The sequence below is a fragment of the Pezoporus wallicus genome, unplaced genomic scaffold (genome assembly GCF_028554395.1).
Source record: "Pezoporus wallicus isolate ANWC-B61680 ecotype Strahan unplaced genomic scaffold, APGP_CSIRO_Pwel_v1 contig_593, whole genome shotgun sequence".
Taxonomy (NCBI): domain Eukaryota; kingdom Metazoa; phylum Chordata; class Aves; order Psittaciformes; family Psittacidae; genus Pezoporus; species Pezoporus wallicus.
Window position 1 is genome coordinate 5454536 of NW_026642342.1, and position 14354 is coordinate 5468889.

At 37.3% G+C, this 14354-nt stretch overlaps 1 protein-coding gene across 3 annotated transcripts in view; it reads left to right on the forward strand.

Moving 5' to 3' along the window:
• The window catches only part of DENND1B (DENN domain containing 1B), a 155338-nt gene that overhangs the window by 81715 nt on the left and 59269 nt on the right, over positions 1 to 14354 (forward strand). For 2 of the 3 annotated variants that reach the window (XM_057428951.1, XM_057428953.1), the window contains 3 exons: positions 1203 to 1262; positions 3085 to 3138; positions 6621 to 6731. In XM_057428951.1, coding sequence (XP_057284934.1) covers positions 1203 to 1262; positions 3085 to 3138; positions 6621 to 6731 — 225 coding nt within the window. The remainder of the gene's footprint in view (positions 1 to 1202; positions 1263 to 3084; positions 3139 to 6620; positions 6732 to 14354) is intronic. The other variant, XM_057428952.1, reaches the window with a different exon arrangement.

Here is a 14354-nt window from a genome sequence, read left to right on the forward strand (position 1 = left end):
TTATGCACATACTGAAAGATCTTTAGATTATTTATCTTGACCTTGTTTGTGTCATTTCCTGTTACTTTTAACTCATTTATTTTAGAATTGAGCCCAATACTTCAAGTAAAGTGCAGACTCTAGAGAAGCATATGGTCCTAGTATGAAGGCATACAGAAATGAAAAGTCTACTACTTCTGTTCCAATAGTTACCTTGCTGCTTAGCATACTGCTACCTTATTTTATTTTTTCACATTCCTTGTTATTTTTTTTTCATTAGGCTATAATATAAATTTGACAAATGCTTGGCTGCAGGTACAGTCAAGCAAATACTGTGGGTTCAGGTGGGACAGAGCAGGAAGGAATAGATTAGCCTAAATCAGAATGCTACAGATCAGGATCTACAGGCATCTACTTCTGCAGTGCTCAGTGCTGCAGGGAAAGGTTTATGTCACTTTCAGTTCTAACTTTGTGTGCCTAGGCTTTTATATTGGTGTTCCTTCCATGCTCTTTGTTTATTGTAAATAAGCTAGACTGGAACCATCAGTAGTAATAGACTTAAAAAGAAGTTAGAGTCTGAAAAACAATTGTAAAAGTATCATCATGATGAGGCTTTTAATTGTGCCAAGATGAGTCTAACTCAAAGTTCCTGATGCAAAATTAGCATCCCCCCTCACATTTACTCAGGTAGCTGCAGGGCTTGTAGGTGTTGAAGTGAGGTTCAGATGGCAGACTACAGTGGTACTGAAGACTGCATGTATATAATTATGCATAAATTGTGCCCAATATCTGGATACATGGTGTTTCCCAGTAATCCTTGGTCAGGAGGACAGCAAAATCCCTTGTCCAGTTAGGGACTAAGTTCATCTCTGACCTATCAGTCCCTGTAACAAATATTTGCAGCTGAAATTTGAGGGGTGAGCATTCATTCTATGCAACCTGAGCTTAAATGTAGTTTGGGTCACTTTTATTTTAACCATAGAGGTATAATAAAGGTGATTGTGCCTCTATAATTATAATAAAAGTTATTAGCTCCTTTCCCTCCCCCTCCACATTTCTCTATGTTGGAAAAGCTAATTCAAATAGGGGAAGAATGCAAAGAATAAAACATATTTCAGCCGATATTTTAAACTTGGAATATTGAAAGCATTAGAGTCAGCTTTGGTCTTTTTGTTGGAAAACTACAAAGTCAATTGTTCAATCTTTCTCTCATCTTGCATAAGAACCAAGAGATGATTTTTGCAAGTGAGCAAGATTTGAAAAAACATCCTTGTCTTGTATTGGTGAGTTTAAAAGGCAGTGACTATCTAAAGCCTATTGTAATTAAAGAAATAATTGCTTGCTATAGGATCTCTCTTTTGATTTCAGGCTTATTTATATCTCTCCTTCAGGAAATTCTGCTGCTGTCTTTAGCCTAAAAGAACAGTCTAATATCAATGTACCTAATCTGTTTAAATCAATCTAACTTAAAGAGCTGTCTGTGTGTCATAATTCTTTTGCAAAGAGCACAACCAAAATCAAACTCTTAAATTGATGAAGAAAGCTTGCATTTTCTAGTGTTCTTTTAGAGAAAACTTTATACAGGACAGCAACTATTAATTTAGTATCTCTTCCAAGGTTGTACAACTTCCTAAGGGAGTTCACAAAGATGTACAAGGACTCCATACTACATTATTTTTGCTGCTTTATGACTCTTAATGACTGCAGTAATGGGTCTCATAGTTCTGACTTCCTTTTCTGTTTAATGAGTGAAATATTATTACTTTGTTAATTATAAATAATTACTTCTCTAAGTTATTAACTTCATTACTCAGAAATCTTTTGATAAATATTCTGTGACCTTATTCCATATAGGAAATCATTTTCTGTTCTCAATATACTTCTGAAGAACATAGGCATTCCATTTTTCTGAATATTTTCCTATTCTTGACTAGAGCAAAAAAACCTTAGCTTTTTTTTCTGTCTGTTATTGCAAAACAATAACCTGGGATATTTATTGTGCAAGCGCTATGATGTTTATGGGATGCCTTTTTTAAGCCTTTTTTCCCCCCTAAAATTTTTAACTATGGCCAAATGACCTAATTTGTGGGGAACATTTTCTATTAAATATATCAAGCTGGTTTAATAAGTCTCCTAAACAGAGTTAATAGTATTGATACTTTTTTTCTCAAACACAAGACACATTTAATATCTTATAGACTTCCTTAATGTTTTGGTATATCTTTTGCAAGTTTGACTTGAAAACAAACTGTGTCTTTGTGTTGTTAATTATAGTTTTAAAATACACTATAAACCCAAAGAAAGTCTATGAAAAATGTCAAAATTCCATTCAAAACAACTAAAAGCTAAAAAGCCAATAATCACATTTCCTTAGTACGCACTTAAGGTTTTCTGACCTTGAAGATTTAGACTAATATGCAAAAATGCCTTAAAATAAATGGGATAATTCCATGTCTGATAGCTACTAAACACACTGGATTAATGAGAATAATTTAAATTACATCTGTTTTTAGTTTAATCCGTTTTATATTTACATCCTAGATGGCCTCAAACTAAGATGCATAAAACTGCTAATGTATTTCATCAATGACTGCAGAATCTCAAGCTGTCAGACCTTGTATTTCTGTTAGCATGTTTCTGAATCAAAGATTTTTGGAAAGAAAAGAGAATGTCTATCAAGTAATAATATTTCTATGCTAATTAATTTTCTCATGTGAATGGTGTTTCCTTTTCCATTCTGAATTCACATTTTGTCCTTTCACATTTTTGGTTTGTTTTTGTTCCAATATCTAAATCAATGTCTAAGTTAATCAGTGCTGCTCTCAGGCTTGCGACAACATTTAAACCTGGGTTAATTTCGGTGTTATTTCAAAACTGCAGCCAGCGTTTTATTCTCTTGGTTTGTGTGCTGTGCTGAACCAGAGCTTGTCATTTTATGTCATGATCTGCTTAATTCTTTGTCTAGTAGTGGTAGGAATGCTATTGGAAAAATGGCTTTTTGCTTAAACAAACATGGGGGTGGCAATCCTAAAGGGTGGGTTTTTTAAAAATGAATTTTTTGCTTTTGTGTGCATACATTATTAATTCCTTTTCCCCATTGATTAGCACTCGTATTTCATTACTCCTGATATAACTGGATTGCCAACAATCCCTGAAAGCGTAAGTATGCAGTTTCTTATTTATTTCGAAGTATCAACCTAATTCTGTGGGTAGGGCTGAACTCAGCTTTTTTTATTTTTATCAATAAGAGATTTTTTTTTCCATGGCTGTTTTTAGAGTGTGATTGATGTCTATTATTACAACCTTTAGCTTGTAGTTACTGTTGCATTCATCATTAACCTGTTTTAAAGCATTAACAGGGCATTTTTGCCCACTGCTGCAGCCACCCTTTGTTCATAATTACTTTGCTTGTTTGCATTTATTGAGATTATTTATGTAAAATATATTCTACTTCTGCACCTCATGTTATTTGAATACCTGCCCTATAAACGCTGCATTGCTAAGCTGCAAATTCAGCTATCAAGATATGCAGTTATTTTTTTGTGCAAGAAGGCATTGTTTCAGGCTTTCTGAAAACATATCATACCTGCTTACATTTGGATGGTAACCATGCACCAGCAATGCTGGTGGTGGTTATTATTATTTTTTTAATCCAGACATGCATTCTATAGATGCTACATCCTTGATGGTGCTGGGGGTAGGTTGCAAACATGTAATCTCAGATCACATTCTCTATGATGTGTTTATCTGGATAACAACTAATAAGGAGCTTCGAAACTTTCTGCTTTCCACTCTTGCATCTGGAATTGAATATGGATGTATGAATATATAGATGTGCATTTTTACACTTTCAAATAACAACTTCCTTATGAAAGTTGAGCTGTTTTGGGGGTTCACCCCAGTACAAAATCACTCAGCACTGCAGAACTCGTTCTTGGTAGATGTGGTGTTAGTGCTGGAGGTGTGATGGAAGTGTGCTCACAGCCTCTGTGTTGGTGCAGCAGCGGAGCATGGTGGGGAAGAGGTCCCAGCCATCCGCTCCCTGCCTCCATGCTGCAGGTGAGAAGGGAGGTTGTGTCTCTCAGCATCTCAGCTGGACAGTGGCCCCTGCAGTGCAGGGTAGGATGGGCAAGGGAAGAGAGAAGGGGAAGGAAACAGAGCCCAGGAAACCTGGGCTGGTAAGAATTGGTAGGGTGCTTATAGCAGCGGGAAGGTCTCTGGGTGCATCTGTGATGGTGGAAAGGATTCTGCACAAGGTGCAGCCCTTGTTGTAATCCAGAGCTATGCAAAGTTACTGGGTAGAGGAGTAAAAGAGAGAACTGTTGCTACAGGGCCTCTTTGGGCAGGACAGACCCTAGTTTTTAAATGGTTGGTTGGGGCTTTGAGCAACCTGGTCAATGAAAGGTGTCCCTACCTGTGACGGGGGGGTGGAACCAGATGATCTTTAAGGTCCTTCCAAACCTAAACCATTCTATGATTCTATGATCTGTTTCATTTTATGGGCTGAATTCCTCATTTTAAAGAATTTTCTGTTCTAGCTTACTATTTGGGATTCTAGTAAAGCATAGCTTTTGGAGGTTCAAAGTTGTGTTACGCGTTCAACTTGAAGAAAATGTGGGAAAGCACATTAGCTTCTGACTGATGGAGATCTTGTGGTAGTAGCACTTTGGATTTATTCTGTGGGAGAAAGGAAAAGTAATTTTGAAGGTGCCTTTCTATAATTCTGAGTCAAGATAATGTGGTACTAATGGAGAGTTAGAACATGCAGGGAGTGAAGACAGAAGGTAATTACAGTAAATTAGCAATAAAATGAGTTTCCTTATTCTTTGCTCCAAGATCACCGTGTTTCAGGGGCAGTAACTTTTCAGGTGTAATACAGAATAACTGTAACTGTCTCCCAAAGATCCACTGGTCTGTGCAAGATTGCAGACTTTTTATAACAGCTTTTGCAAAGCAGGATCAGCTTACCATTATCAGCTGTAGTGTTAGAAGGTATCTGAGGCAAATTGGACTCAAATTATCAAGGTGGATTGGCCAGTTAAACAACCAGTTAAAAGCAGCACACGAAAGATCAAAGTTTCAGTCTCATTGGAGTGTTTGTATCCTTAAAGCTCTTGTTTTCATATCTTCTGAAACTTTATGCAGCATGGACTGGGCCTTTGAATTAATAATACATTTCTGAATTTGCATGAAACTGGATCGTCCATTGGATCTTCTTTTGTCTTTTCAATATATTTTTAAATTTAATATCTTAATATATCCAAAAAGGAGGTCAACCTTCTGATAATCATCCAAGCTAACAGTTCATATAGTGGAGCCTGTAAGGAGATAAACCAGCAGGTGGTGATAGGTAGCTCTGCCCCATGCTGCGCTCCCTGATAGTGGAGGGCTGTGAGCTGGAGAGCCTGTAGCGGGCAGCTATGTCCTTGCCCCGATAGGAGAGGTGCCGACAGTCAGCAGGGTCACCCGGCCCTAAAGCCTTTACCACTTGTCTTGCCCTCACTGTTGGTTTCAGGGTTGCATTGCCTTGCAGCCAGCTGTTGGCCACATCCAGAATAGACTAACAGTTCCAGTGTTCTGATTGCTATCCTTGGGTTGGAGCACAGTTAGTAGACCTCCTACATTAATATTCAGTAATATGTTTTTCCTGAGATGCGTAAGAGTTCTGGTTGCAGATACAATAATGAATGTGTGAAATCGAATGCTCTGTATATTATGAGGTGTATTAGTATATTTTCATATGTATTGTCTAGCATTTCCAAAAATTTGCTGTTGTCCCAGGCATTTTTGCTGGTAGCCATTTTAGCTTATTCAGAAGCTTATTGTATGTCTCTGCACTGTGCCATGCAGAAATACTCTTAAGTTCAGTTTAAGAGATCTTTCTTTAAGTACTCTTAAGCTTAAGAGATCTTTTCCCCCCACCCTCTTTCTCTTCCCCCCCATTTTGAGTTGTCTAAACTATGAATAAAAGGTGCTGGTGAGTTTGCTTTTCATTCAACCCCACAGTGTATATGGCAGCGGGGTTCTTTTTAGGGGTGAAAAGTGTGTCTGTGGGACCGACCCAGTACCTTCTACCAGTGCAGCTAGACATTTGATGTCTGGTACATACAGCTCAAGTGAAAACTTGGTGTTTTTCAGCCAGCTGTTTTGCTGTACTTGAAGTAGAATAAAATGTGTTGACTTTGAAAGAGCCTGGCAAAATAGCAGTTTTATTGTTGTAGCTATGACAGAACAGTTATTGCAGTGGTGGAAGATCTGTTTTTGGGTTGGGAGTAATGGTTACTTTAATTAGCATATGGTGCTACGGGTATGATGCCAAATGTCATATTTTTCAAAAGTTTTTGGGGAAAAAAAAGGGAGGGACAAGTCTAAATTCACAAACATAACTGAATGAGCAAAATACGAATAACTTACACCAAATTATATTTTCATTGGCTTTAAAACTTAAATCCCTCTGCATCAAAATTTGTATGCTTTAAGAATAATTCTTTCATGATTTGGGTGGGTTTTTTCCCCACCTACTAATTGGACAGATTTATTTATTTTTAAGTAATATATTTAATTTTTTTTAAGTAATATATTTAATGTTCCACTTAGCTACTGTTGTTGCTGTATTGTTAACATCTTATTTATTTAAACAGAGAAACCTCACTGAATATTTTGTTGCTGTGGATGTGAACAACATGCTGCAACTTTATGCCAGTATGTTGCATGAGAGACGAATCATTATTACCTCTAGCAAACTAAGCACTGTAAGTACTTCACACATCTCCTTTTAAGTGGAATATACTGAACATTTCACAAAATGACCTACAGACCTTTGTGGTTTTAGATATGTTCCATGTGTACTTATAAGACAATATCTACATACTCTTCTGATATATGGTTTTAGTCTGGCTCTTGAAGTACAAAAGTCTGATTTATGTAAGAACTACTCAGATACATTAAGTCAGGTTAATTATTTTTCTTATCAGGAGATGAGAGTTCTTTAACTCTCCTGAGTTCATTTCTGTGCCTCCTAACCTAAAAAGAATTCTTAAGGGCTATTATAAGATCTTTATTATTCACTTGTGGCTTATGCCATTGGAGCTACTTGAAAGAAATCAAGGGTCCATAATAATAGCAGCTTTCTTAACCTGGTAATAGATAGATTCATCTTTCTTAGAGTGGTTTGGGAGTGCATACTGTAATATCTCTGATTTGGAGCAGCTCTTCAGACTGATAATAATGTACAACTCAAAATAGCATTTTTTTATTAAAGGTTTTTAGGCTAAATTAATTTTTTTTTCCTGCTTTATGCCTGCATAGACTACTTAATAAAAGAATGTTGAGTTTCATTTTGGAAGTATGCCTAAATATTCAGATATTATTTTGTTTTAGTCTTCCCAGAATCTTACTGTTTTTTAAAATATTCTCTATTTTGAAAATATTCCCAAGATTAATTTTGCATTACTATAAGACTGTCACTTTATAAAGAGCTTTCACATAGAATATATTTTTTATGCAGAATCTTTAGCTTGTTAAGCGCAGTCATTAAAAATACCTTTATTTTTTTTGAACACTACTGCATAAAATAATCTTGTTTAATATGTTTTCTGTGGTGGAAAATCAACATTATGTTCCTGAACCCTGTTACTTGTACTACCAAATAAATGAACAGCTGTTTTCAACACATTGGATATAGTATTGAAAGTTAATATTTTTCAAAGACTTGCAGGTGCAATACATACATGAACATGCAGGGAGCGAGACACTTCAGATACTAAATAGTGGATAAACCACCTTTAAATTCTTTTAAGTCAAAGGTAAATTGAAGATGAAGAAGACTCAGAATAGCCTTACAGGGCTGACAGGTTTTACAGTTCTTGGTGGTAATAACCATAACTGCCTTACTATTTTCCTTTTTGGGGAGTAAAAGAAATATGGGGTCATATAAGCAGAGGTCACGTGAGCAACTGTAAACCAGAAAAATAGTGAATGAATGATCTTCAAATTACCAGTCTTTGAAATATTATTTTAACCACCAAAGATTTTATTTTACCTTGGGAAAATGTCTGTATTTTACCTGCACCTCCCCCAACCCTGAAATAGCTAGGGGAAGAACTGAGTGTTGCAACCTGGCCCTAGTCTTTTACTGCTTTAGTAGAGTGGCGATAGGAATCACAATGGCAGCTCTGTGCCTGTGGAAGATTTATTCTGCAGGTGGGCAGGAGTGTGTCTGCTTCACATGATTTGGAAATGTACTCTTGGGCTGCATGTAGATCCTCTTAAGACTTGTTTCTGTTAGGCTGGACGTCTTAGCTCTCAGTTGCTATTATATGATGAGAAGAGGCGGTATCAGGATCATACTGCACTGATCCAGACTGCCTTATTTCTTTGTTCGCATTCCAAACACTTTGGAAGTCATTACAGAGCAATAAATATAGTATGCCTGTTGTGAGAAGCTTTAACTTTGTTCAGAATTCAGCTGTTTATTTCAAACTTTTAATGAAGTAGTAGTTATTTTGATGGTGTTTTCACTTGAAAATTTATATTGAAAATTTACATTCAGTGATAGGTAACAATAGCAAACATTAGTAATGGCATTTGGATGTCCTGAAGAATGTCTCAAGTTGTGAATGTAAATTGTAGATTGCAGGTCAAGTCCAAGAAGAGACAGCATATCAATTTCACTTCTGATTATTTCTTCAGTCTACTAGTGTTACTTAAGTCATAGCTAAATGAAATTACTGCCACATCATGTCTGATCCACATTTGATATAGGACTGGGTTAATTTTCACTTGCACTAGTGCATTCTGATAAAAGAGAAAAATAGACTTGGCTTATCAGGAACTTCAGGGACAGCTGCTACCTGCTAATCTCTTTCATAAACAGAACAGGACTGATGCGATGAGGTTTGCTTCTTTACAGGGCAGTGTAGTTTTTAAAGTAAATTAAACACTTCTCAGTATCTCCTGTAAGAATTTAATTGGCTTGCCAAGAATGATTAAATGTTTTTGGCATAAGATACTGCTTCTTTAAAATGTTGGATCGCTTAATATAATACAAATAAGCAAATGGAGTGTATTTGGACATTAGCATTTGCTAGCATTGTGCTTACTGCTGTGTACAAAACACAGCAGACTGGTACTTTTTGTCGCAAAGGTCATGTTTTAATATTCCTAAATTACAGCTTGATACCTGAAAAGATTATTTGTTCAAAAATAGTGCTTTCAAGTGCAACTTTCTGTTAAGGGAGTTGTTCCTTATCTTTGGGGTTAACTGAATATCAAGTGTGTATGTCAGTTCATGAAGACTGGGTTGTGATGTCACCTTCAAGTTATCAGCTCTGTCTCGGTTCACTATCTCAGGGCAGTGACTGATAACAAAAGGCATAATTCAAGGCCTGGCTCACTTTCTCCTCACCCTTCTTGTGGGGGGTCAGGAAAGGATAACTACACTTGCTTATGTACAGGAATTCTTTGTCTAGCATTTTTGCCCTCTAAATTTCATGCTTTCATTGTACTCAAGGTTTACATTGGAAGAAAAAAGAGGAAGAGGAAAGAGGGTTGCCTATTTTAAGCCATTGAATAGAATTTTTTAATAGGGGAAAAAAAAGGGGTGTGTTTCAATTGTCAGTTTATTTTATTTCGGGCAAGCAGAACTTGTTTTATATTAATCTTCTGATTTTTACAATTATTAGGTGTTCTTTACATCTTTCTTTAAATTGATTTGCTGTGGTTTTACCCCCTTTAAAAGCTCCTTTGGTGGAGATCTTTGTCTATTTGCCCTACCAATTACTATGAAGATGTAAGTGGAAACTTCCCACCACTTCTTTCTGTCATAGCTTCTGGGTCATTATTTCCCCTAACTGTTGATTCTTTTATTAGCTTGACTTTCCAACCACTTTAATAATGTGATTATCAACAACCTCACAGCTTGCTTCAGTCTTAGTGTTAGAGTGAGATGGATTCAGCTAGCCTGAAGGATTATGCTCTGTAAGATGTTTGTAGCAAAAATTACCATTTCTGGCTTTTGAACAGTAAACTGTGAAAGAGAAACAAATTATATGGCTTTGGATTAAGTGAAAGGATGAATGAAACAAAGGAATTGATCTATTCACAGAGGTGGCTGTTAGTTGTTTCACTTTAGCTGTAAAAGGAAGACCTTTCCGAAATGTCGTTCTGTATGTTCTTGCACAGCACTGTTTCCTCACACGTTGCTGCATCTGCATGTATTATTATTAGTTGCATAGAGCAGCATGAGTTTCAGTACAAATAATTTTTTTAATTCAGTCTTACTATAAATTATTGAAGTGCTGGGGATGGCTTTTCCAGGAAGGCTGAACTACGGCATTGATTTTATGCATGCTGGAGGCAGGCCCTAGATGTTTTAGCCCCAAGTGCACCTGCTGTGGTAGTCTACCAGAACATCATATCACACTCTCACGTATCCAAAGCAAAGGAATAAATCATGATTGTACAACAGTGCATCAGTTGACTTATTGCTGTTTTGTGACCGGAGGTAGGAAGGATTGCTGTTTAAAGCCATGTCATCGGTTCTCAAGTCACTCAAGCATGAAAGCTTGTCATATGCCTCTGTAATTGTACCTCACCAGTCTTTCCCTAACTAGTCAGCTGGGGCTGTGCGTTTTGTCTCAAACACCCGGCTGGCCAGTGTCTGACAGGAGCTTTCTCATCATCCTGTCAGCAATATGCTAACTAGAGTGTATCTTCTGTGGCCTACACTGGCAGGTGGAAAGGATGCTACACTTTAAAGCAAATGCCTAAACATTACCTCCATTTTGACCAGTATTTGTTTCAGGTAGTATAAGTTTGATGTGTCTGAGAGCATGGTGGTTACAAAGTTCTGCTTTGTAGTGGCTGTAGGCTTCTCTGGTGATCCCTCTGAAACCAAACATGTATGTCAATAAACAATACAGATTTTTTAATTTTCTTTTTTGTGGTGAAGGAGCGCTGAATATAAGTTTACACACAAACATACATTTGTGCAGTTACTTTTAATGTTGCTTATATGAACAGAGAGCTTTCTGCAGTTGCAGTAGTGAGGTGGACTGAGTGGTGGCTTTATGTTCCTTGCTGTGTTAGTCTTCAGGTATGGTCATGCTATTCATGGTTGCTGAGGCACTGGGAAGATGTGGAGGTTCCTTGGAGAATGTAATACCAGCCACTAGAGAAAGCAAAACACCTCTCACTCTGAACATCTTGTCCTTATGGATCTTTTCACTCGTCCTGCAACTCACCCTAAATCTGAGATTAAGTTTAATCTAAAATCCATATGTCCCAAAGCAGTGAAATTGGCAGCTGAATCAGAAAACAACTGTGATGGTTATCTGTTTCTCACTTCACTTAAATCTCTTTGTGGCTTACATGTTGGAGATTCATGGATATGATTAAAAAGCTGCCAAACAGCACTTTATGGCTGGGTGAGGTCACTGGGGTGTGGTTTTGGGAGCACACTGTGCGTGTTAGTGTGGAGCTTGAAAAGACAATAGCTCCTTTTTTGTATTTTTATGTTTCTAAGTTCAAAGCTGGCTATTTATGGAGCCTCTTCTCTGGTGCACACTAAAGATCCAAGACAGTGGAACAGTTGGCTCCATACAGGCCTTCCATGTTGGAGAAAGCAGTAGCATTGGGAGCTGTCATACATCTTAGTCATGTGCTCACATTGCCTTATGTTAGGGTGATGCTCCTAATTGTGATTAAACAAACTAAAGCATCTAATTTATTTTAATTGTGCACTGTAGTGCTGTCACAGTTTTATCTAAAAATGTATTTATGATGTGTATGGCAGATCCATGGTAAATAATACTGTTCTAATAATGAAAAGATATAGATTTAAAATTTAATTTATGTCTCAAATTCCTGCAGTGTAGTACATAGTGGGCAGAAATGTGCAAGGGCTAAATTTAGTTCTTGGGAAACAAGAAATAGATGGGAATTTATTATTAACTTGCAAGGCAGAACAGATATTCCACTGATACTCGCTGAGCTCCCAGAAGCATAATTAGAAGTCATTTTGGAATATTAGGTCAATTAGACCATTTGGTCTGGGAGTAGATGAGGAGTGGTGTTTAATAACTTATTTAGATTTTAATAGTTCAGGTGTAAGCAGTCTGAGATAAACTGGGGAGAGGTGGGTGTTGTGGGTGCGTTTATGATCCCCTTGGGAACCTTTAAGGAGCGTACTTCTGGCAATGAAACTATGTGATGTCAATATAGAATCAAAATGTGGTTAGGATATACAGCCAGACTTGGAAGGCTCTCCCATCTTCAAGTTTGCAATAGTTTTCTCATTGCCACGGCATAACGTTAGGAGAGGTAATTGTGAAAGAATTTGTGAAAAGAAATTGAAATGTGTAGTCAACAAATAATTAATTTTTTTCTTTTAATAAGGGGGCAACAATAAAAAGTAACAGATTGTTGTTAACTGCCACCTATGTAAACCAAGAACATCTGTTTCATTGGGGTTTATTAAAAGAATAGAATAAAATGCCAGCCCCCCAAGACAAAAAAACAGACCACACCATAAAAGCACGTAGACAGAAAGACAGTCCTAAAAAAAAATCATTTCAGAGTTACATTTGTGACTTCTTAGCACTTCCATGAAAAATCAAAGATTATCGTAATCTGGGCCAAAAGTTTTTTCTTTTTCCAATTCATATAATCTTTGGCAATTCAGTAGAATCTGCCAGAACAAAATGCTGTACAGAGCCAGTGCAGGTGCTGCTGGGTGCATGTGCAGTCTAAGAGAAGCCTATCGGTACTGAGTCCTGGTGGTTGGACTGTATGAGAACTGAAAGAGTCTGTATTCTGTCGACCAGGACTGTCTCACCCCCTAAAAAAAATACCACTGAAGTCATTGATGGTCATGTGGAGCATCAGATGTGAAGACGAGTTGTTGAAGGGTGTGTGAGTGTAATATCGTCTCTCTGTTCTAGTGTACCATTATGTCAAGATTACCCCTTTTTCACGGCCACTGCTGCTTTATCACTTTTTTTTTTTTCCAAAACTCAATGGTTATGTCTACTCTTGCTCACAGTAAATAAGTTGTCTGTCAGATATTCATAAGGAAGTCGTTCCCTGCTGCTTCTTAATTAGTGTATGGCAGAAGAGCATACCATGGAGTTGCTCTGGGGGAGAAAAGATTAATAAAAAATATTTTCCTGGACATTTTCCTTTCAGAAGTGAGAACCATTTATAGAACTCCTTTGTTTTTTGGGAAGCTAGCTCTTCCTGCATGGAGACAGGTCATAAAATAAAGGAGGGAGGAAAGGGTGAGTCAGGAGATAGTCAGGAAAAGGGACAAAAAGATGTGCATGTTTGTGTTCTGCGTTTTTGTGAGAGAAGAGGAGATAAAGAAGTTGGGAAATGAATGTCAAAATGAGAATGAACAAATTATCAAGAATGTGCAGAGACAAAATGAAGAAATATGGGGAAACAAATTATTGAACAGATCATGTAAAGAAGCATAGTTAGTTTATTGTAGGGTAAACCAATATCAGAAGTGACATGTCCTTGGTATAGGTACAGTATGCAAGTGGTATTCCTTGTCGAGTGCTCACCTGTCCGCTACCACTTCAATTGTACTTTCTGCTCAGCTTCCACTATTGGGAAACATGTCACTTCCAGAGCCATAGGCAAGGAACAGTGTCTGCAGTCTTTTCCCTTCCAAGCTAATGCACAAGAATGGAGCCATAATGATGCTTTGTGAATCAAGAATTGCAAGAAAAGAATGAAACTGATTGCATATGAAGTGCTGTCATATTCATGAATAACACTTTTATCCTTCCTTCCCCCCCCCCCCCCGAGATAATGATAAAAGGAAGTGGATAATACTGAAAAAAACACCCCCCAAAACAAACACAGGAGACAATAAGTTTTTTTATATTAGTGTTTTCTTTTTCAAATTTAATTTTCACACTGGCAAAAGTGGAAATTTTCATTTGAAGACTAGAAATACATTTCCCTTCTCCTGCCTGCCTCCTGTGAGAGAGGAGAGCTGGGGGTCACATTTCACCAACAGGAGGAAAATGCATTATGGCTCATTTAAGGTCCTCTCTCTTTTTCTTCTTAAAGATTATGGGGATGGCAGATGGGAAACAATTAGCCAGGAGCTAAATTAAAGAAATGCATGAGAAATGGCTTTGTATATCATGGCTTGAACAGTATATTCTGTTATCTTTTGTTTTCATTAGTGACTTCTGACTTCTCACCAATACCAGCAGGATGGACTAAGCTTGTGATTCAGGTCCACTGTTCATTCTTTAGAGCTGGGAAGGGATTTACACTCTGTTGTAATCTAGTGAAAGCAAAGGCTCCCTTCCCACTTCTACTCCCCAACAGCTTCCCCCACCTAGTCAAGAAATGCACGG